Raw genomic sequence first — 23,324 nt, 5'->3', positions numbered from 1 at the left:
TGACCGGTTGCATCATGGCTTGGTTCGGCAACTTGAGTGCCCTGGAGAGGAAAAGACTACAAAATGTAGTAAACACTGCCCAGTCCATCATCGGCTCCGACCTTCCTTCCATCGAAGGGATTTATCGCAGTCGCTGCCTCAAAAAGGCTGGCAGTATCATCAAAGATCCACACCATCCTGGCCACACACTCCTCTCCCTGCTACCTTCAGGTAGAAGGTACAGGAGCCTGAAGACTGCAACAACCAGGTTCAGGAATAGCTGGCTCGGACAAAACTCTGATCATTAATAACCCATTGTCTGTTATTTGCACTTTATCAGTCTATTCATGTGTGTATATATTTATATAATGGTATATGGACACATTGATCTGTTTTGTAGTAAATGCCTACTATGTTCTGTGTGCTGAAGCAAAGCAAGAATTTCATTGTCCTATCAGGGACACATAACAATAAACTCACTTCAACTTGAACTTGAGACTATGACTTGAGTGGAAAAAAAAATGCCCCTGAGGTTCCTCTTAAATCTCTACCCTAATGCCCCTGTCCCACTTAGGAAACCTGAACGGAAACCTCTGGAGACCTTGCGCCCCATCCAAGGTTTCCGTGAGGTTCCCGGAGGTTTTGGTCACGCTCCCTAATGGTCGAAAGTGGTTTCCGCGTATTCGAGCTTCTTCTATGTTCCCGATGATTATTTCAAAAAATTAAATACCGGCCTCGACTAAAAATAGGTTGCCTTTTTAAAAATCGGTAATTTTTTAGTCCAAGCCGGTTGCGATGCTAGTTGAAGGCGGTTGCAGGTAGTCGAAGGTAAGACCTCCCTGGTGGAATAAAACTAGGTGAAAAAAAGGTTAATATTAATATAAGCATGTGACCTCTGTCACTCCTGGGCATGCTCAATCATAGTTGCAGAGTTCTTTTAGCAGAGAAATGTTTTGGTCACTCTCCCTAATGGTGGAAAGTGGTTTCCGCGTAGTCGAGGCTTCTTCTATGTTTATTATTTCAAAAAACCCAGAACCGGCCTCGACTAAAACTAGGTTGCCGTTTGGTCGAAGCCAGTGGAGTGGGGTCGCTATTTACTTACAGGCAGTCGAAGGCAATCTCCTTCGCTGACTGGCCATTTTGATTGGCTCATTGAAATTTTCAGGACTTAGAAGATCCGCCGGAAGGTAAAATGCCCGCTCGTGCCGCTGGACCTTGGTTGTCTGACAGGGAAGGCAGGCACGAAGGAGGCCACCTGCTTGCGGAGACCGTGCCAAACAAATTTGTTTGACACCAGCACAGAGGTCGCCCGTATGGACGGGTGGGCCAGACCATGGATGGAGTCAAAAATCTGGCGACGCAACGTATGGGGACGATGGGGCGAGGTCGACCCGTGGAGACCATCATGCCCGAGGATCCACATGGGACATCAGCCAACTGGAGGCCAGAAACAGCAGTGCGGTAGTCCGCCATCCCAGCATCCACACGCTGTGCCACAACCAATTCGTCGTAGTCTACGCCGTGGTCTACGGCCAAAATGGAGGGGAGGGCGGGCGGGACAGAGCGTCAGCGACGGTGTTGCGCCCGCGACGTGCTGAACGTCCGTGCTGAACTCAGAGATATAAACGAGGTGTCGCTGCTGGCGGGCGGACCACGGGTCGGAGACCTTACCCAACGCAACGATGAGGGGTTTGTGGTCAGTGAAGGCAGTGAATATGTGACCTTCAAGAAAGTAGTGGAAGTGCCTGATGGCCAGGTACAACGGAGGGAGCTCCCTGTCGAAGGCGCTGTAGTTGCACTCGGGAGCTCGTAGCTGATGGCTAAAAAAGGCCAGCGGCCGTCGACGATCTGCTCCAGGACGCAGCCCACAGCCGTGTCCGAGGCGTCCACAGTGAGAGCCGTTGAGGCGGAGGCCCGCGGGTGGACCAATATGGTGGCGTTGGCCAGGGCCGCCTTGGCACCCTCGAACACCGCGTCCGCCTCAGAGGACTACTCGAGCTCCCGTGGCTTGCCCGCGAGACACTGGAAAAGGGGACGCATGATGTTGGCAGCTGCCGGCACGAAACAATGGTAAAAATTCACCATGCCGACAAATTCCTGCAACCCATTTACCGTGCACGGCCGGGGAAATTGCCGAATTGCCGAATTGCCTCGACCTTTGAGGGTAGAGGGGCGGCGCCTTGAGGTGCACGCTGTGCCCCAGAAAGGAGATGGAACGGAGGCTGAACTGGAACTTGGTGGGGTTGATTACGAGGCCATGGTCGAGGAGGCGCTGGAAGAGAGTCCGCAGGTGCACGATGTGCTCGTCCTGGGTGGGGCTTACGATCAGGATGTCATCGAGGTAGATGAAGACGAACGGCAGACCCCTCCCGACCTAGTCCATAAGCCTTTGGAACGCTTGCACGGCGTTCTTCAATCCAAAGGGCATACGCAGCCATTCGAACAACCTGAACGGGGTTATTGTCGCGGTCTTGGGGACGTCGTCCGGGTGGACTGGGATCTGGTTATAGCCACGGACAAGGTCGACTTTAGAAAAGACATCGGCACCCTCGAGGTGGGCAGAAAAGTCTTGGATGTGATGCCGCAGTTGTCATGGTGTTCAGACGCCTATTGTCCCAACATGATCTCCACCCCCCAGATGCTTTGGGGACCATGTGCAGTGGGGATGCCCATGGGCTGTCCGAGCGCCGGACAATTCCCATGTCCTCCATGAGCTGAAACTCCTCCCAGGCAATGCGCAGCTTGTCCGGTGGACGACAGCGCGCCCGGGCGTGTACCGGAGGGCCCACAGTGGGAATGTGATGGACGGCCCCGTGCTTGGGGGCTGCCGCACTGAAACGGTGAGTGAGGAGCTCAGGGAAATCAGCGAGGAGGGGGGCAGAGGGGCCATCGACCTCGGCGACGGCGCTGAGCTGTGGGCTGGGTGGGGGCCGCGTGGCCGAGGGCCGATGCCAGGATCATGCACCCTCCCTGCACATCGACTAGGAGGGAGAAAGCCCGCAGGAAGTCGGCACCCAGGAGCGGCTGCGCGACGTCGGCCATGATGAACGTCCACTCATACGGGCGGGAGTCGAAGGAGAGGGATCGCGTGCCGTAAGTGGGAAATGGTACTTCTATTAACGGCCGTGAGCACAGGGCCCCGCTTACCAGCACGGGTGTCGTGTCCGGTCGGCGGGAGGATGCTAATGATAGCCCCGGAGTCAACGAGGAAGCGGCTGCCAAACTGATGGTCTCGGACATAAAGGCGGTTGTTTGGGCCGATCGCGATTGGCCGAGGCGTTTCCCTAAAACGAGCAGGGTTGGCGGCAGCGTTGAGCCTCAGCACCCCAGCGGAGGTGGTAGAAGCACAATTTGTGCTTACCCCGGTCCACGGCGCGTGGCTGTGGCTCTGCGATGGAAGCCGTGGGCAGGGCGTCCCCATGATCCCTCCAAGGCAACTGGCGCAGAGAGCCGGTTGATGGAGCTGCCATCTTGCTGCTTCGCTAGCTAGAGTTCGTCGGCCATCTCGGCGAGCTGCAGGAGGTCAGCGAAATTGGCACCGGTGAGCATGAGGAGGATGTCATCAGGCATCTGCTCTAAGAACGCCTGTTCGAAGAGCAGACACGGGCGGTGGCCGTCCATCTGGGTGAGCATTTCTGCCATCAGCGTAGATGGCTTGCGATCGCCCAACCCGTCCATTTGTAAGAGGCGGGTGGCGCGATCTCTGCGGCTGAGCCCGAACGTGCGGAGAAAGGAAGGCTTTGAGGCCTTCGTATTTTGCGAGTCGGTGTCGATGTTGCGGAGATGAAATTGTGCTTCTACGTGGGCGAACCTAACCTATGTCTGTTCGGCCCAGAACATTGGTAGCTTGAGGCCAACGGTATTTTGCTGAGTGTCGGGAATGGTGGCGGCTTGCATTCTTGACATCAAATATATGAGTGGACGCGTCGGGGTCACCAGTTTGGCGAGTCGAGACAGTGAACAAAAACGATGTTACTTCCACAAGTGTGGCGCGAATATAGCTTCCCGCGTTCACGTGATTTGAGCAGCCAATCCGAGGGTTTGACTACCCAAAGACACCACCAGGTGCCACTACAACATTGTCATTTCAAATTGTTGATAGAGATAACAAACAATAGTGGACCCAGCACGGACCCCTGTGACAATTACTGGTCACGTCTCCCACCAGAAAAAACGACACTCAAGAAGTTCAACATTATCTGAGACCAAGTAGTCAACTTGATTGTCACCCATCGCCTTAAATTCACTCCCTCCATCATCAGCATGGAATTCTGATTATTATTTTCTTTTTAAAAATACCATCCATTGGAAAATGTAGATGTTCAAATGAACCTGGGTTCCCTTGTAAATCGGTCACTAAAAGCTAACACTTGGGTGTAGCGGGTAAATGGCCTTTGCTGTACGAGGATTTGAGTACAACAGTGTAAATGTATTTTTACCATTATGTAGAGTCTTTGTGAGACTGTACCTGGAGAAATGCATAGGGTTGGTTGCCTTGCCTAAATAAATATACTTGCTGTTGATTGCAGCAGCGATTCGCGGACTTGGTTTCTGGGATAGGCAGTCTGACTGTCACATGAGGACAGCCAGGCTTCTACATTCATGGAGACAAACAAAATACCTAGAGGGATAGATGCTAGATGTTTTCCAAGGATCAAGAGTCTAATACTAGACCTCAAAGGCATTTCATGCACCCATTATTCTCCTATTCACTATCTTTACAATAAAATCAGTTTCAGTAACATTGAGCAATGTATTATAAATATTTACCCTCCCCGCCCCCACACACGAATACTGTAGTTAGTTTGGAGTTTAGCTTAGTTTATTACTGTCACGTGTAAAAGCCTGTACTGTGAAAAAGCTTGTGTTTGCGCGCTATCCAAATAAAAGACTATGCATGAATACAGTTGAGCACAGATAAAAAGTACACCATTTAGTGCAGTATTTGCCATGTCCATTCACGCACTGTAACCTGCAGAGTGATTTTGTGAATGGGTTCAGGGGAATCATTGAAATAGATCAGCGTTCGCAAGTGAAACTTAACTGGCTTGCGATTGGTTAGTGTTGCAAATGCCGCCACCAGCCCATGGTCGTTCGGTGATTTGATTGGATTGTGGAGCAATCACCAGAGCAGAGGTTTGCTTTTGCACCAGTGAGAAGGGAGAGGACTTCCCCTTGGACCGGGTCGTGGTGGTCTCGTCCTGTCCCCGTGCTTTGGGTGAAACGCTGTGCGCCGTCTGCTTCAAAGCAAAGATCCTATAGCAAGCTTTGCTTCAAAGATCCTATAGCTATAGCTAAGGATCTTTGGTCTGCTTTGCTGCGGGAGGGATGGCTGCGCGTCTGCGGGTGAGTATTCAATTGGCAATGTCTGCCTTAACGTAAAAGGGATCGGGAGACCAAGATTCGCTTGAATGTCGAACGAAAGTGGGAGAGTCAGAGAAAGGGGAAAGTAGGAAAGAACGACAGATGCTGGTTTATTAACATCGAAGATAGACACAAAATGTTAAGAGTAACTCAGCGGGACAGGCAGCATCTCTGGAGAGAAGGAATGGGTGACGTTGCGGGCTGTGACTCTTAAGAAGGGTCTCGACCCGAAACATCACTCATTCCTTCTCTCCAGAGACGCTGCCTGTCCCGTTGAGTTACTCCAGCATTTAGTGTCTATCTTCGGGGAAGACCTTGAGCTGTGCTGACCTGTAGTTTCCTCGATGGTCCTCACCTGTGTGTCTGAGAGCTGGCGAAAATACATCAGATGTTTTCAATGTTTTTTTTAGCAGAATAACAAATGCACTGTTATCGGGGGCTCTGGATTTCTGGGCCAACGACTCGTGACGAAGCTTCTGGAGAAGGGATACCATGTTAATATTCTGGATATTAGAAAGCCATCTGCGATTGAAGGAGTTCAGTTTTTCAGTGCAGATCTGTGCTGTAAGGAGGTCAGTGAAAAATATTTTTTTGAAAATGTAACACCACTTTGATTAAGTAGTTGTACTCTGTTCGCGTAAAAAAAAAAACATGCATCGAGCTGTTAAAACGTCAGTAACCACTTCTCTAATTGTGGAGCAAGATAATGAAAGATTGTTCTAAAACAGAGGAAGGCTATTCTACTAATAAGAAACAAGAACTTGCAAAAGTGAAGAAATAGTAGAACCAAGGAACTGCAGATGCTGGTTTACAAAAAAAATGACAAAGTGCTGGAGTAGCTCGGGTCAGGCAGCATGCCTGGAGAACATGTTTCAGACTTGTGGAAGTGATCTGGGAGAAGCTCCTCTTGCATCTGTCTGACCAATGTGAATCATTCAAAAGTGTAATGGTGATAATTCAGCCCTAACATGTTCCAATGAGGGTGAAAGGTAAGGTTAATATCCGAGAATCTATGATGTCAAGGTGCAGCTCACACATGACAAACATAGAAAAATAGGTACAGGAATAGGCCATTCGGCCCTTCGAGCCAGCACCGTTCAATCTGATGATCATGGCGGATCATCTAAAATCAGTATCCTGTTCCTGCTTTTTCCCATATCCCTTGATTCCTTTAGCCCTAAGATCTAAATCTAACTCTTGAAAACATCCAGTAACTTAGCAAACACTGCCTTCTATTAATTCCTACCTTAGCAAGTACTTGGACCAACTACATTTTGCCTACTACTATAATAGATCCATGGGAGATGCCATGTTGCTGGCTCTCCACTGCACTAGACCACTTGGACAATAAGAACATACGTCAGGTTGTTGTTCTTCGTCTACAGATCAACATTCAACATCATCCCTTAGAAATTTGTTATCGAGCTTGGGGAACTGGGTCTCTGTGCATCCCAATTAATCTGGTTCCTTGACTTCCTCATCAACTGACCACAATCGGAACAAATTGGCAACAACACTACTTCTTCGATAACCATCAGCATAGAAGCACAACAAGGCCTTGTGTTGATTCTCCTGCTCTATTCACTTTACACCCTTGACTGTGTAGCCAGACACAGTTCCAACGCCATCTTTCAATCCACTGATGAAACCACTGTTGTTGGACAAATTATGGGAAATGATGGGTCAGAGTATAGGAAGGAGATCGATCATCTGATTGAATGGTGCCAGAATGTCAAGTCTGAGGAGCTGATTGTTGACTTGAGAATAGGGAGGCGGAGGATCCACAAACATGTCTTCATCGATGGGGCGGTGGTGGAGAGTCTACAAATTCCAGGGCATGCATATTTCCGATGATCTATCCTGGGCACAGCACATGAAAGCCCATCAATGCCTATACTTCCTTGGAAGATTGAAGAGATTTGTTATATTGGCGAATTATCTAATGAATGTCTACAGGTGTACAGTCGAGAGCATATTGAATGGTTGCATCACAACCTTTTTGGCAACTCAAATGCCCAGGAACAAAGGAGATTACAAAATGTGGTGGACACTACCCAGTCCATCATGCGAACTGACCTCCCACCATCGAAGGGACCTATAGGAGCCATTGCCTCAAAGGCAGCCAGTATCATCAAGGACCCACACCACTCTAGTCATGTTCTCATTTCATATCTGCCATCAGAAAGAAGGAATAGGAGTCTGAAAACAGTGACCTCCAGGTTCAAGAACAGCTATTTCCCAAAAACCATCAGGTCCTTAACACTACAAGCACAAACTAAACTATAAACTACAAATGCCTTGGTTGCACTAAGGACTTTAGACTTTTTTCAATAATATCGGTGTATTTTAATTGTTTTTTTTATCATGTAATCTATAAGTACTCTACTGGCCTGTCATGCTGCTGCAAGTGTTAAATTCATTGTTTGTTTTCGGTACCTATGACAATTAAATTTTTTAAGGCCACGCATTATTAATGTAAAATATAGTTTAAAAAAATTAAAAAGATTACTCTGCTCGCCATCACATGGTGCCAAATCTTTAAAAAAGATGATGCTACTAATCAGCCTACAGCTACACTGCCTTGTGTATCAAAGTAAACGAACTACCATTGTCTTCCCATAATACTTGAAATATATTCTTTGCTTTGTTTTGAAAATGAGCTCAATCTCTTATGTAAGCTACGCATTTGCCTTTTACGCATAGCTAGCCTACCACTGAAACATATTCTAAATGTTAAAAGGTCCGTGCAATTTATTTGCTGTGTTCTGGATACTGTAATGGATTTCATCAGTTCCAACAAACTTTTGTGAATTGAAATTGAAGGCTGTAATTTAAAATAATACATTATTAAGGAACGAGTGTTGAATTCTTTCATAAGAACGTTATGATATTCACCCTTTTCATGCCTTTCAATTATTTCCATTTTCTGTTTTAACATTCAATCAAATACTTCAGTTCATACACTTGCTGGGTATTCGTATGCTACATAACAGATCAACGGACGAAACGCAATAGTTTATGAAGCACAGTTGGAACCTACCGCAATGTACAAACATGGAAACGTGACCGAGGATGGGTTGCTCTGCTACCAGTTGATAGGAGGTGTTTATATGAAATTGCTTAATATTTTTAAATGTTGGCCATTTGGTTGGAAATTCTGAATACATAAATACTAAATAAACCAGAGGTTTGTTTCATTATGGTCTTGCTCCTCCTTCAAAAACTAAATTTTACAAGATTGCTACAGTCAAGAGATATTTGACCACCTGGTTATGTTGCTAATGTGTATCGTATGCTTACTTTCAAAATGGTTCTATTAAAGAAATTGGTAAAAGAGCTACAAGTAAATAAATGATTGTCCTTCAGGATATACTGCCAGCGGTTCAGGATGTGAGCATTGTATTTCACTGCGCCTCTCCACCACCTTCCAGTGACAACAGAGAACTCTTCTACAAGGTCAATTACACGGGGACCAAAACCATAATTGAAGCCTGTAAAGAAGCTGGTGTTCAGGTAAGAAACAGTTCACTTCAGCTTAAATGTCTGCGCACTTTGACTTCAACACTCCCACCCACACCAATAATCGTTTGTACCTTAATCGTGCTGTTTTCTTGCACACAGAAACTGGTGCTAACAAGTAGTGCTAGTGTTGTATTTGAAGGTACAGACCTAAAGAATGGCTCTGAAGACCTACCGTATGCTAAAAAACCCATCGACTACTATTCACAAACAAAGATCTTACAGGAAATGGTAAGTGGAGTAGACATTAAATCACAAAGTTAAAAGTAATGTTTAAAAAAGAACTACAGATGCTGTAAAAATCGAAGGTAGACAAAAATGCTGGAGAAACTCAGCGGGTGAGGCAGCATCTATGGAGTGAAGGAATAGGTGACCTTTCAGGTCGGGACCCTTCTTCAGAAAGTAATGATGATCATTTATTTATATTGTTCTTGGAAACGGTGTAACTTTTATTTTTTTTCATGAGTAACAACATTATAGATTGGTAGTAAAGAAGAAACAACTAGCTCCGTGAAAAATGTCATCTCCGGTCCTTCTGTCTCCCAGCCCATTTACTATGTATGGCACTGTTTCCAGCTAATTTTGGGAGATCATCCCTTTGCACTAATGTAATTTTTTTTTCAAATTTCCCATGATAGCCTTCCGAGATGGCCATTTGACATACTTTGTGCAGTAAATTTGGTCAAATAACAACTGACAATTGAGGAGAAAATGTTTGACCCTTTAACTTTGTAGAGACCCTTTTGGTCATTGTGACAATACTCTGCATTTCAGTTACTATAATTTTCTTTTTTATGTCACTTAGTCCTAATTTTCACATACTGGTCATCTGGGGTTTCAAAAACACTGTCCCAGTGTGCTATTTTCAATTTTTGTCTCTTCTTAGAAGTGAGAAAGATAAAACATATACTGGAATTGGTATTTCTCAAATGTTTAAACTATAAACTGCGATATTTATATGTTTAATCTGCCATTGATATGACTGGGATTCAAGAGAACCATTGCTCAGCAGCTGCTTCTGCAAAGATTTCAAAAACATTTTTTGAATCCAATCAAATCCTTCCTGCATTGTTTCAGCTGTCTTCCAGGAATATAAATTAATGTGAATTATTAATAACAACTGTGCTCCAGTTCAGTTTAGTTATCGACAAATGTTTTAATCCAAATTGGTCCTGATAAGAGTTTTCAGGTGGCAACTTGGGTAATCTTTAAAGTGAATTTGATGCAGTATGTTTTCAAATTTGAATGTATTTTTTGTTATTGGGTGCTACAGTTACTTGAATAAAATTTTGTTTTAATGCAGCATTTGTACACCCCTTGATTATTATGGTACTCTTGACCTTCCAGTTGTTACAAATTGTTCAAGGTGGTTTGGCAATTGCATGAATGGGACACTAATTTATGTATCCATTGGCCAGGGGCTGAGGGTTATTGCCCATTGCAAAAATTGAAATGAATACGTTTTATGTTCTTCCGCACATACTTACAATTAAATACTTTATCCTTTATCCTACAGGAAGTTCTCAATGCCAATGATCCAGATCAGAATTTCATGACAATCGCAATTCGTCCTCATGGCATTTTTGGACCACAAGATCCACATTTAGTCCCTGTCCTTGTACAGGCTGCAAGGAGTGGCAAGATGAAATTTATGATTGGGTTGGTAATGTATGGATGTAGTAATGCATTCAGCAATACGTATTTGTTATTTTCAGGAAAATTCAACAGTCTGTTTCTTTTTTTGCCTTTTTATTTTTAGTGTGTTAAAAGTCTGTGTAAATGTTCACCGGTTTGTTTTATGTGGGGGGAGGGGGAGGGGGAAACTTTTGTTTCAGTTTCTTGCCTTGCCAGAGATGCGATTAATTTTTGGATCGCATTCTCCGGTTGCTCTGCGGCCTACCATCAGTGGAGCTGGTGGCCTCCTCAGACTGGCCTGATAGTCTCGACGTGGAGGGCCCACCACCGACAATGGGAGTCAAGATCATCCTGTCAACGGAGGGCTCAAGCCCCCCGACCACGGGAGAGCAAAGGGAAGAGATTGAACTTTTTTTCACCATGCATCACAGTGAGGAATGGGGAGGAGTCGCTGTGATGGATGTTTATGTTAAAATATGTTTTGTGTGTTCCGTTGCTTTTTATTTGTAGGACTGACTTGGCAAATTAAATTCCTTGTATTTTGCAAAACATACTTGGTTAATAAAGTATTATTGTGATTGTGATTGGTAGGATGAGGTGAGTTAAGAAGTGAGAAATTGGATAAGAAGTGAGACGGGAAAATAGCTAATAATATGGCAATTTACCTGACACTATCTGCCAGCAAGATGCTGAAATCCATTATTAACGATTTGTTTACATGAACTCAGAAATTCGTTAAATGATTAACGTATTTCCCGGCAATGAAGACGCTATTTTTTACCCAAAAACAAGGCATGAAAATTTACCTGTGTCTTGGAGGCTGAAGGTTAGGTCATTAGCCAAGAAAGATAGACATCAAGAACGATGTTGTACTAAGGGATAGCCAAGTCTATCCCTCATTGCTGGCAGCTGATGGGAAACGGCTGGGGGGGGGGGGGGGGGGGGGGAAGAGAGGAGAGAGGAGAGAGAGTTCCTTTCACAGCGTGTGGCTGGGTCACCAGGGGTAAAGTTGCGGGGAGGGCAGGTGCGTTGAGATTGAGGGGGTCGGGGATCAAGCCAGCAACTCGATCACCGCTGCCACAGTGCTCCGGGCGCGGAGCTGCCTCATTGTGGCCGGGAAGGGAAGTAGCTCGGGTGGCTGCGAGCAGCCACTGGAACTGGACAGCGGATTCCCAAATTCCCAAAGATTTTGAGGAAACAATGTTATTACAGATATGGAATTTGGACAGTGCAATAAGTGTTCCCTTCCCTGTATCTTTCAGTTTAGTGCAAGTCAGTTGATGAGCAGGTCATGTCATGTATTTTTAAGATTGGCATATTATTTACTTTAAAGTTTCTATCATTTTAATTTCTACACCAGCTTTGTTTAAAAGGATTTATTTGGTGGCTGAACTGTAATTATTGTTCCTGGTACTTTGTTTAATATGAGTGATGTTATGCTTACTCTTTTATTTCATGGTAACTGTGCTTGTATCTTTTACAGTAACGGTAAGAACCTGGTAGACTTTACCTATGTTGATAATGTTGTACATGGGCTAATCCTGGCAGCAGAGAATCTTCACCGAAATTCACACATCTCTGGAAAGGTGATGTTTGATATTGAACCCACATATTATTTCAAAAACTGACCATTATAAATTAGCATTGTTTGATTTCACTTGAAAGCTTTCGCTATAATTGGTTGAAGTGCCTTATTGGTACAACCGTCCAATTTCCGCAATCGGACCCTAAGGTTTTGTGTGCTTTGTCACTGACATTTTTTAAACAACTAAAACAATCTGTATATTTGTAATTTGTAACAGTAACAGGAATTTAATGGAGATTTTACAAGTATTTGCACTTTCAATAATGTTCTCTGTTAAAAACTGCTTTGCTTCCTCAGACAGCATGAATGCAAATAGGTGATCTTGTATGTTAAGAGATCATAAGGTTATTTGAATTAAATCTTTATTGCATTATCTGTATGTGGACTTGTCAAAGTTACAAAACAAAGGATAAGTTATTGATTTTTAAAATAAGAAATTATATACATGTATTAAAACTGACAAGTATGATATGAACCCTTAAATAGACACAATGTAAGATATAATTTGTATTGTGCTTTACAAGCCCCCTGGGTCCCACAAAATATGTGCCAATTCTGGACTTTTGATGGATGGTCAGTGTTGTAATGTAAGGAAATAAACATAGAATGATTCCAAAAACTCTGGCTAAATGGTTTTCTTAGAGGGATAATGACCAGCATGCTGAGAGAACTTTTCTTCTTTATCAACATAGTGCAATGGGATCTTCATCATGAGAGGATAGAAATGCTCATTTCATCAGATCATGGCCAAAAGCAATAATCTGACAGATTTGCACTTCTTTGCACAAATGTCAGCGTAGTTTATGTATAATATCTTTGGAACGGGATTTCAACTTGCAATCTCCTGGCTCTGTCAGGTAGATCACCACTAAGGCAAGACCAACGCATTTAAGAAACTATGAATGTTTCAGGATTAACTAATTAGTTAATCTTAAATTTGCCCTTTTCCCTACTTTCACAAAGGATAAAAGGAAATATTATGGTAATTTATATCATTCAGCAGAATTGTCATTATACCATTATGTTAATTTGGGAGAAGTTTTGTAACCTGTATAATATTCTGTAATTGCTTTATTAACTGTTTCTTTTTTATTTCAATAGGCTTATCATATCACAAATGATGAACCGATTCCCTTCTGGACTTTCTTATCTGAGCTTTTGGTTGGATTGAATTATGATCCCCCAAAGTATCACATACCTTATCTATTGGCTTATTATTTGGCTGCCTTGCTTACAATTTTACTAATGCTGCTGAAGCCATTTTTGACCATTAAGCCTACATTCACTCCCATGCGAGTAGCATTAGCAGGAACATTCCACTATTACAGCTGTGAAAGAGCAAAGAGAGATCTGGGATATAAACCTGTCATCTGCCTGAGTGAAGGAATAAAGAATACAATTCAAAGTTTCACATACCTCAAAAGATTAAAAGAATGATAGTTTCAGTCAGTCAATTATCTGATGTACTGCCTGGTTCTCAATCACGTGGTAATCATAATCATACTTTATTAGCCAAGTATGTTTTGCAACATGAGGAATTTGATTTGCCATACAGTCATACTAATATACAGCAACAGAACACAAAATACATTTTAACATAAACATCCACCACAGTGACTCATCATTCCTCACTGTGATGGAAGGCAAAAAAAAGTTCAATCTCTTCCCTTCTTTGTCCTCCAGCGGTCGGGGGCCTCTAACCTTCCGTTGACGGGATGATCATACTCCCGTAGCCGGTCGGGGATCTCCTTGTTGGGGCGATCAAGCACCTGCATCGGGGGGGATCTTAGTTCCCCCGCCGCGCTGGGCGATCTACCTCGGGTCGGGGCTAGTCGAATGTTGTGCGGTTTTTGGAGCTTCCCGACTCTGTCTCTCCCGAGACTGCGAGCTCCTTGATGTTGAAGTCCGTAGGCTGCGGTTAGAGCGCTGATCCCAGGCAAGGAATCGGCTCCGATGGTAAGTCCACTCCCCGCAGTGGGGCTCAAAGTCCGTCCCGAGCAAGGCCTCCAGCCCCACGATGTTAGGCCGCAGAGCGACCGGAGATACGACCCGGAAAACAATCGCATCTCCGGCAAGATAAGAGATTAGAAAAAAGTTTCCCCTGACCCCCTCCCCCACCCCCCACATAAAACAAACTAGAGAACATTCGCACAAACTTTTTAAACACACTAAAAATAACAAAAAAAAAGACGAAAAGGACAGACAGACTGTAGGGGAGGCTGCCATTGAAACGCCACCCGATGGTAATATGTGGATTTGACATATTGCTATCAACTGGCATATTTAAGGAAATTAATGATAACTGCAATCCCTAAACTGAGAAGATGCATTTCTGCATATTTTAAGTATGCCAAGTTTAAACTTTGGTAGAAACTCTTATGTGCGCGGAAGAAAAAACCCTTTCTCCTCTTTCTGCCTCTTTTTTATTAAAACAAAATACGTCCAAAACAGGTTTTTGTGCACCATTTTTTTTTTTTGTTAAATTTATTTTAATATTAAAAATAATTGGTTAACCTCACTAAATGACTAATCAGAATTTTATTTTGATACATCACCAATATTGAATTTGGTTATGTCAAAATATTAGTTTTGATCTTCGAGATAAGATATTCACAAAATGCATCTGTTCTGAAATGTGCTGGGATTATTTGTTATTTATTCCTTTAGAAATGTTACAGAATTTCTGTATTTCATGTTTTTTGTTTAGGTGTTTAACAATACATGTTAAGATTTGTTTATTATGGATGGGATTTGAACTAGAATAATGAGATATTAAAGGTTAAGTTTCCTATTTGAACACTTTATCTTTATCTTTATTTCGAACGATTAAAAAAAAAAGAAAAGAAAAGATGAAATGAATAAATAAAAGGAAAATTATATATATACATGTATATATACATAAATACATACACACATACATACATATACATGTACATATATACATACATATACATGTACATATATACATACATATACACATATACATAACATATGTACATACATAAATTAAAAAATCAAAAGCCAATTTCAACATAATACACATTAGACTCGTTCGAAAAGGGATAGGAAGAAGCCTATGCTTGTCAAGTCCTACCCCCATTCTGAATGCTTTTTGAAACCGATTCTCATTACTTTGCACATTACAAATGATCACCTATTGCACAAATAAATTGTAATTCTTATCCATAGCTAATGAGACTAGGAAACACATATGTATTTGAACCAAACTATTAGGAAATTTTAAGGGATTTCTTCTAACTAAGCTATGAACTGACTGGATATGTTGCATTTCATCAGCTTAAATAACTAGAATATTTTTCTGTCATAAATTATCATCCCTTTGACTGCGGCTGAGTTGCTTCCATTTATAAAAAGTGACAGAAACTGTCATTGATAGATCCCCATGATTTGCTACAGCCCTAAGAAGGCTGACTTCTGATTTTACTTCGGAGTCACGTGAGTGACTACGTGAAGAACCTGTCCAGCACGCATGCGCGACATGAGCGTTCACGCAGTGCAACAGCGACGAACGGGATTACGGGCGCTCCCGTTACAAGCTGAAAGAACGGACCGTTAGGCAAGTACTTACCCACAGGTTCGAATTGCCAAACTTGCTCTTCTTTCAGCACAGAGGAAAACAGCCCCCGTTTGACTCCAGGGAAGGAGCGTCCCATCAGTGGAGGGGGCGAGAGGCGGCACCTGGACCGTACACGCTGCGGTCCACAGACACGGGTAACCAGCCGAAGCCCAGTCCGCTAGAGCTGCCTGACCAACAGCAGCGGACTGGAGGGAAATCAACATACAAACCGGCCGGTAATCCCTGCATACTCCGACAAGGAGACTCGCCGCCTGAGAATGGCAGAGGCAGCCGCTTGAGCAAAGTTGGCGACCATCGGGCTGGAGACAGACACGGAAGACGGACACGCCGGCTCATTCAGAGAGCCGGCACTTCAAACTACCGCCCGAGAGCGCGAAGTGTCTGTCTCCAAGCCTTAGACAAAGGTCATGGAGCCAAAAACTCCAGCGAGACCTGCCTCGGGAGCTGGGGCAAGCTCGCCAAGGGAGCACAAACACTCCCGCTCCAGTGCACTAACAGCACTGGCCATCGCATCTCCCTCATCAGAGGAGATCGGTGGCGACCAGGGCTGGGCTGGTCAAGAAGAGGGGTCACTGGCTGAACATCATCGGGAGTATGCTTGAGGTACAGGACTAGGAAGAGCTGCTGGGTGTGAGATACCGCTACGTGGCTACACCACGAGCGAGATGGCCGTTACAGCCTAATCTGGCGGCCAGCTTACTACCTGTCTTTTCTAAAAACGTCTCCAAGACAGGTAGTCATGAGGCGTTGGACTTTATCACGCCTCCCCAAAATTACATCTGCTCGAAGTGCCTACCATTGTTGGGGGTACATTGAGCAGGGCATTTAAAAACCCAAAATCTTAATTTGCAATATTGATACCCCTGACGTCGGCTATCATTTCGCATGCTCATTCCAGAGGGGCAGGGTAGTATGGCAAAACACCTGACCCTACTGTTCAACACAGTATGCGATCCGCAACCTCTCGAAGGAAGTCATAAAACCTGCCCTCAACCTAAAAAATTCACAGGACTGTGAGAACGCCGACCTCACAACCACAGTTCCTGCTATCTGGCAAAGTTACCATACCAAGCCTAAAAACTGGACGAAGTGTCCAAGATATTCGGCATCATGAGGGCAGGACCTGGAATGAGCAAACCACACAAAACCAGACAGCAGTACCTCCATGCATCCACCAGTAGGCGTCTACTTTATGGTACTGGTGAAAGCTCGGGGCCCGCATGCCAGTCCCCGCAAGCCTTTTCAGGACGGCCCAGAGCGGGCCCCATGGAAAATGCGCCACACCTCAACAACACCATCCCGACAGACAAGGAACCAGAAACCGAAGAAATGAACACACCACTAAAAAACAGTGGAGGTAGGTGAGTATGGTTCCTACCATCACATAAAAGGTGAAAGGTTTGTGCTAACAGGTGGGGGGGGTGGGGGGGGGGGGGGGGGACCACACCTGGTTTTGGAAGCATGAAGAACTATCACACTTGGTAGTTATACCAAAAGTATTCAAGGACAAAAATTGAATTGAGAAAACTTGCCACCAGTCCAGCATGCACCCCAAAGGGGGGTTTTCCCTCCAACTAAAAAGGAAACATGAGGGACAAGCTGAACTGGAGAAGACATACAAAAGGGTCATAAAGAAGTCTAAATATGAACCTTTGGAACCGTATTAAATTTACCAAAAAACCCAAAAGATGGTGAATGTCGCACCATCATTGACTTAACCACTTGAATATTTTCACCAGATATACACACTTCAATGGAAAACTTTGTAACTGCCAAACGTGGATTTCCTTAGGATACTTTATGGTAGGCATCGACTTAAAAGATGCATACTATTCAGTACCCAATTATAAAGATCTTTGGAGATACCTAAAATTTACCTGGATGGGGTAACTATGGCAGTATTAATTATTGACTAATGTACTAAATATGAGCCAAAACTGTTTTCCAAGATATTCAAACCAGCCCTGACGCTATTAAGGAAACATATTGTCATGGCATATGGCGATGATATTTAACGACAGACAAAAACCATGGAAATAGCTAAATCAGCAGCATTAGCTACTATAAACTTATTTAGCCTGGGCTCTGTCACACTATCCAGATGAATCTACGTTGACACCATCCACAACTATGGACTATCTGGTATTCAATAACTCAATCCACTTGTCTATAACGTTGCCAAAAGGAGAGTCAGCGTAATTGGCACAAACCTAACAAATTAATGGTTAACAATCAACCAACCATTCGACAAAGTGGCAAGAGTAATTGGGAAATTAGTAGCAGCATTACCAGCTACTTAACTTGGACCTTTCCATTAGAGCTAAGGTGCTAGTGTTTAAACAAAATAACCCATATCCAGAACAGGTGGTAAATGGACTAATCTGGAGTCATCATCACTACAGACACTGGACATAAAACCTAGTTGGAAATGTTGGGTGCGTTCTATGGGTTAAAAGCATAATGTTCAATAGTGCACCATTCGGCATTTTCGTTTATAAATTGACAATATCACAGTGGTGGCATATACTAAACCACATGGGCGGAATAAAATCGATATCATGTGACAAATTTGATTAACAATTTGGTAATGGTATGTCGTCAAACATAATTGACTATCAGCAACTTACCTACCAGGTGAGCTAAATACTGTGGCAGACATATTAAACCAAAGTATTTGCTGAAATTACAAAGCAATATGGAACACCAGATATCGATTTCTTTGTATTCCGATTGAATCACCACGTACCGATGTATGTCGCATGGGAACCAGACCTTGAGGCAGCGGCAATGGATACATTCTCGCTGAACTGGGGTGGAGGGAATCTAATCTCTGTGTTTTCTCCCCTCTTTCTACCTCATCAATCAGGTACTACGGCCTTATTAGTCAGGTACTACGCAAAATACAGATGGATTCTGCTTCAGGTATTTTGATAGTACCCGACTGGCCTACACAGCCATGGTTCCCAGTGGCCCTCGACATGGTCATCGAAACCCCAATGACTTTCCCAGTAGACCAGACTTATTAACTCACCGGTATCAGGCATAAGCCACCCATGCCACGATAAAATAAAACTACTGGGTTTGCAGATTTTGAAAAGGCCACTGCTGGGCCTGGGATTGTCAGACAGCACTATCAACACGATAACAGCATCCCACCGCATGTCCACAAGGAAACAATACTTGTCGAACATCAAGAAGTGGGAAAGATACTGTTTGAATACAGGAACTACATATTCAACTACTACTATAAACAATGTACTGGAGTTCCTGGCAGGCCTTCACCACAATGAAGGACTCAGCTACAGCACCATTAACACAGCCAGAAGTGCTCTGTCAGCCTACATAATTCAGGCACCAGGACAACAGGCCATAGGGTCCCAACCGCCGGTGACCAAACTCATGAGAGGCATATTCAACTCTAATCCCCCAGACCTAGGTACACCCAAATCTGGGATGTCAGTGTGGTCCTGACATACATTAGGGGATGGTCACCAGCCAGGTCCCTCACCCTGGAACAGCTAACCCTGAAGACGGTCATGCTGATGGCATTTGTCTCAGCACAAATAGTCCAGTCCTTCCATCTACTACGATTGGACAATATGGTTATAACACCAGACCGTGTCTCATTTACCATTCAGGGGCTGGTCAAACAGAGCAGACCAGGTACATCAGGTCCAGTCATGGAATTCCGGGCATACCCACCTGAACCACAGTTATGTGTCATGACCCACTTATTGAATTGCATCGACACAACAAGAAATCCCCAAGGGAGAGGAAAAGCCTTATGGGTCAGCCACAAGAAACCTCATGGTCGGGTACTAGCCAAACTATCTCAAGATGGCTCAAGCAGGTACTGGGAGCTGCTGGAGTAAATACTAACGTGTACAAATCTCACTCCACCAGGGCAGCATCCACATCGGCGGCTAGGAGAATGGACGTGCCTATGGACTACATCCTGGCTACAGCGGGGTGGTCTAGGGAGAAAAACATTCCAAATTTTTTTATAACAAGCCGCTGGCAGAACCTGTATCGTTTGCAGAAAAAGTATTAGAATCTGCAAATATATAAATTAAGCCCGGGGGAGCATTTTGCTTTGTTATTGTTTAAATAACACCATTATTGTTTTTACAAACAGATCATGGTTGATTACGATAACATACTTCCTCCCTCAAATGACTTCGGCAGTGAGTGAAGTATGAACTGTTACCAGATTTGAAATCACAGAGCTTTAAAATCTTCACGTAGTCACTCACGTGACACCGAAGTAAAATACAGGTGCACAACCTTTTATCCGAAAGCCTTGGGACCAGACACTTCTCTGATTTCGGAATTTTTCGGATTTCCGAATGGAAGATTTCTAGCGTAGATTAGGTAGGTAGCGCTGGCGGCTTGAAAAGTCTGGAGCGGCTGCCTCCTCCCCGGAGACCGGGGAATCATTATAAATCATTGCTTAAATTTTAGTCAGTTAGTTTGGAGGGATTTTATGGGGTGGGGGGTGAAGGGGGAAACTTTAATTCTTAGTCCCCTACCTGGTCGGAGAGGCGGGGAGCGGGCAATGCCTTACCGGGTCGCCGTGCAGTAAGCTCCGGAGCGCTGTGGCCGCCAACTCCCAACATCGCGGAGCTGCGGGCGTCCGGCCGCGGGCGGCGCCAGTTGGAGCTCCGACCCCGGCAACTCTACCCCTGGCTGCGCGGCGCTCCAAATCCAGCGCGGCCCGCGGCCGGGCGCCCGCAGCCCCCAGCTCCGCGAATTTTGGTGTGCAGACGACATCCTGGAAATAATGTCCGGTTTTCGGAGCTTTTCGGTTTCCGGAACTCCGGATAAAAGGTTGTGCACCTGTAGTAAGATTAAAACGAGAACTTACCAGTTCGAAGTTTGATCTGTATTTTATGAGGAGTTACGATGAGGGATTACGTGCCCTCCGCTCCCACCCTCAATTATAGAGATCAACTGATATTTAAGTTCTCCTTTTCTTTACTATGTTTATTTCAATTATTGTCTTCTGTGATTCCACACCGCTGCTTTGAAGTATGTCGCGTATGCGTGCTGGACAGGTTCTTCACGTAATCCCTCATCTTAACTCCTCATAAAATACAGATCAAACTTCGAACTGGTAAATTCTTGTTTAATCTTACTATTATTGTGGTCACTGTAGGATAAATTAAGTTCAAGTACGTCTTTAAAACAATTATGCACGACTACTCTGCTTTCTTCCATTTGGCTATTTGTGCATCATGCCTGTTCCACCATTAATTCAATGGCCTTTAGTATAGTTGACATCTATAAAACACCTTGTGAAAGTCTGCACTGACTGCAGTTCCCAGGTCATGAAAACAAATTGAAAAATAAATACGCCTGCGTGCCGGATGATTTCAGGTTATCGTGAGCCTTAGGTTGCAGACCCAGGTTTAATGTAACCAACAAACGAACAACATCGTACAGCACATCATTGATGCTATTCCCATCCTTCGCAACACTGGAGACAGGTAGAACCTCGGCAGATGATACTTACCTGCGGTACAGTGGTAGAGCTGCTGTCTGACAGAGTCTTCGCCAGAGAACCGGGTTTGATCCTGACTACAAGTGCTATCTGTGCAGTTTGTACATTGTCCCTGTGACTTCTCTAAGTGCTCCTGTTTCCTTCCACATTTCAAAGCCATGTAGGTTGTAGATTAATTAGCTCCTGTTAATTGCCCCTAGTGTGTGCAGGATGTAAAAGTGGGATAACATATAACTGGGGTACAGGTGATCAATCATTGACATGGACTCATTCGGTGGGTTGTATCTCTAAACTCTCTAAACACTTGGTGCCCACACGCCTTGGCTCTATGCACAGCCTGATGCAGAAACAGATAAAGGAGGTCATCGGGATGAGGGTGGCATTGGGCATGCTTGTGCCCCTTGCTGACTGCCAACATCTCCAGAGATGCTGCCTGTCACACTGAGATACTCCAACATTTTGTGTCTACCTTCGATGTAAACCGGCATCTGCAGTTCCTTCCTACACATCCTGTGCATGGTGATATTGACTCAGTAGACTGCCAAGCTCTTTGGAGCATATTATCAAGGTACGGTTGCCACGACAAGTACATCAGAATAGTGAGGCTTCTACATGATGGCGTGTCTGCCACAGTGCTCAGCAACTGCGGCTCTGAGTCCGAGCCCTTCACTGTGGAAACGGGGTCAAACAGGGATGCATCATCATACCCACCCTGTTTGTCGTCTTCATTGCTGCCATACTTCACCTCATTGGTGAAGAGCTGCCGCAGGGGATCCCAATCCTCTACAGAACTGACGGTGGGCTCTTCAACCTTAATAGGTTGAAACCAAAGAGCAGTAACACCGCCATCATGGTTCAGTACGCGGACGACTGCGTCATTGCAACACACTCTGCAGAAGACCTCCAGGGCATCCTGAATGCCTTTGCCAAGGCATACAAAGCCATGGACCTAGCCTTAAATATCAAGAAGACCCAGGTTCTACATCAACCTCCACCCAACCAGCCATCTACCCAGCCCTCTATAAAAGTGGACGACACCACTCTTGAAAACATTGACCACTTCCCCAACCTTGGCAGCATTCTTTCCTCAAAAGCTGATATCGACTCTGAGGTCAGCCATCGCCTGAGTTGTGCCAGTGGAGCCTACACCAGACTCAGGAAAAGAGTCTTTGAAGACCGAGACCTAAAGGCTCAAACAAAACTGCTGGTCTACAGAGCCGTTGTCCTACCCACCCTGTTGTATGGAGCCGAGTCATGAACAATACCATCAATGATCCTTACGAGAGATTCTGAGGATCAGCTGGGAGGACAAACGCACCAACATCAGCGTTTTGGAGGAAGCCAACATGACCAGCATCACCACCACAATAATGCAGCACCAACTTCGAGGGACTGGCCATGTCATCCGACACACGTTTCCCTAAACAGATCCTGCACTCTCAACTGAAGGAAGGTTGGCGATCCCTCGGTGGGCCAAAGAAACGCTTCAAGGACAACATCATGAACAGTTTGAAGAAATTCCACATCACATCGAGCAACTGGGAGCAAATTGCACTGGACGTGTGCTCTTGGAGGAAATCCGTGCAGGAAGGAGCTGCACGTCATGAAACGGAGCTACACTGTGTTGCAGAGCCAAAGCGACAGCACCGCAAGGAGACAAGGAGGCACGATGACTACCAACCACTGCCAGTCTCCACTGCCCACGTTGCACCAAGGTGTGTGGGTCGCGGATTGGCCTCTACAGACATCTGCAGACCCACAAGTAGACGACCCTATGGCAGGGCTGCCAACTCTCACGCTTTGAGCGTGAGAATCACGCCCTCACGCTGATCAGAAATTTCTCACGCTCTGTGGTGAGAAATTCTGTGATCAACAAAAATTTCAAAACGCGGATAAACTGCATGGTCCGCGGGTGTTGGAGAGCCGGGGCTGAGGGAGGGATGGGAGCAGAACCAGTGGCGGGAACAGATGCGGGGAGCCGGGACTGGCGAGTGTTTGCGAGGCTGACGAGTCGCTCGCAGCAGCTCTGGCCATGGAGCACTCCGGACAGTGCAAGTCTCGGGCCGTCGGGGGCATCGGAGGTGTTGCGCTGCTGCCGCGAGAGTCTCTGTGCCGAAGGGACAGACTCTCAAAGGGAGGTGGAG

General features: G+C 45.0%; 1 protein-coding gene across 2 annotated transcripts; it reads left to right on the top strand.

The window, feature by feature from the left end:
* Positions 1 to 4,837: 4,837 nt before the first annotated feature.
* On the top strand, positions 4,838 to 13,689 carry nsdhl (NAD(P) dependent steroid dehydrogenase-like). Of its 2 annotated transcripts, none has more exons than XM_033030497.1 (7): positions 4,838 to 5,325; positions 5,757 to 5,915; positions 8,710 to 8,856; positions 8,965 to 9,093; positions 10,379 to 10,521; positions 11,981 to 12,083; positions 13,184 to 13,689. In XM_033030497.1, exons 1-7 carry the CDS (start codon positions 5,308 to 5,310, stop codon positions 13,517 to 13,519), a joined length of 1,035 nt encoding a protein of 344 aa, XP_032886388.1. In that variant the 5' UTR covers positions 4,838 to 5,307; the 3' UTR covers positions 13,520 to 13,689. The 2 variants fall into 2 exon arrangements, with proteins under 2 accessions (XP_032886388.1, XP_032886387.1); XM_033030496.1 differs by having other exon boundaries at positions 5,754 to 5,915.
* Positions 13,690 to 23,324: the final 9,635 nt, after the last annotated feature.

Source organism: Amblyraja radiata, chromosome 12 (genome assembly GCF_010909765.2).
Source record: "Amblyraja radiata isolate CabotCenter1 chromosome 12, sAmbRad1.1.pri, whole genome shotgun sequence".
Classification (NCBI taxonomy): domain Eukaryota; kingdom Metazoa; phylum Chordata; class Chondrichthyes; order Rajiformes; family Rajidae; genus Amblyraja; species Amblyraja radiata.
This window is presented reverse-complemented; position numbering and strand designations above follow the sequence as displayed.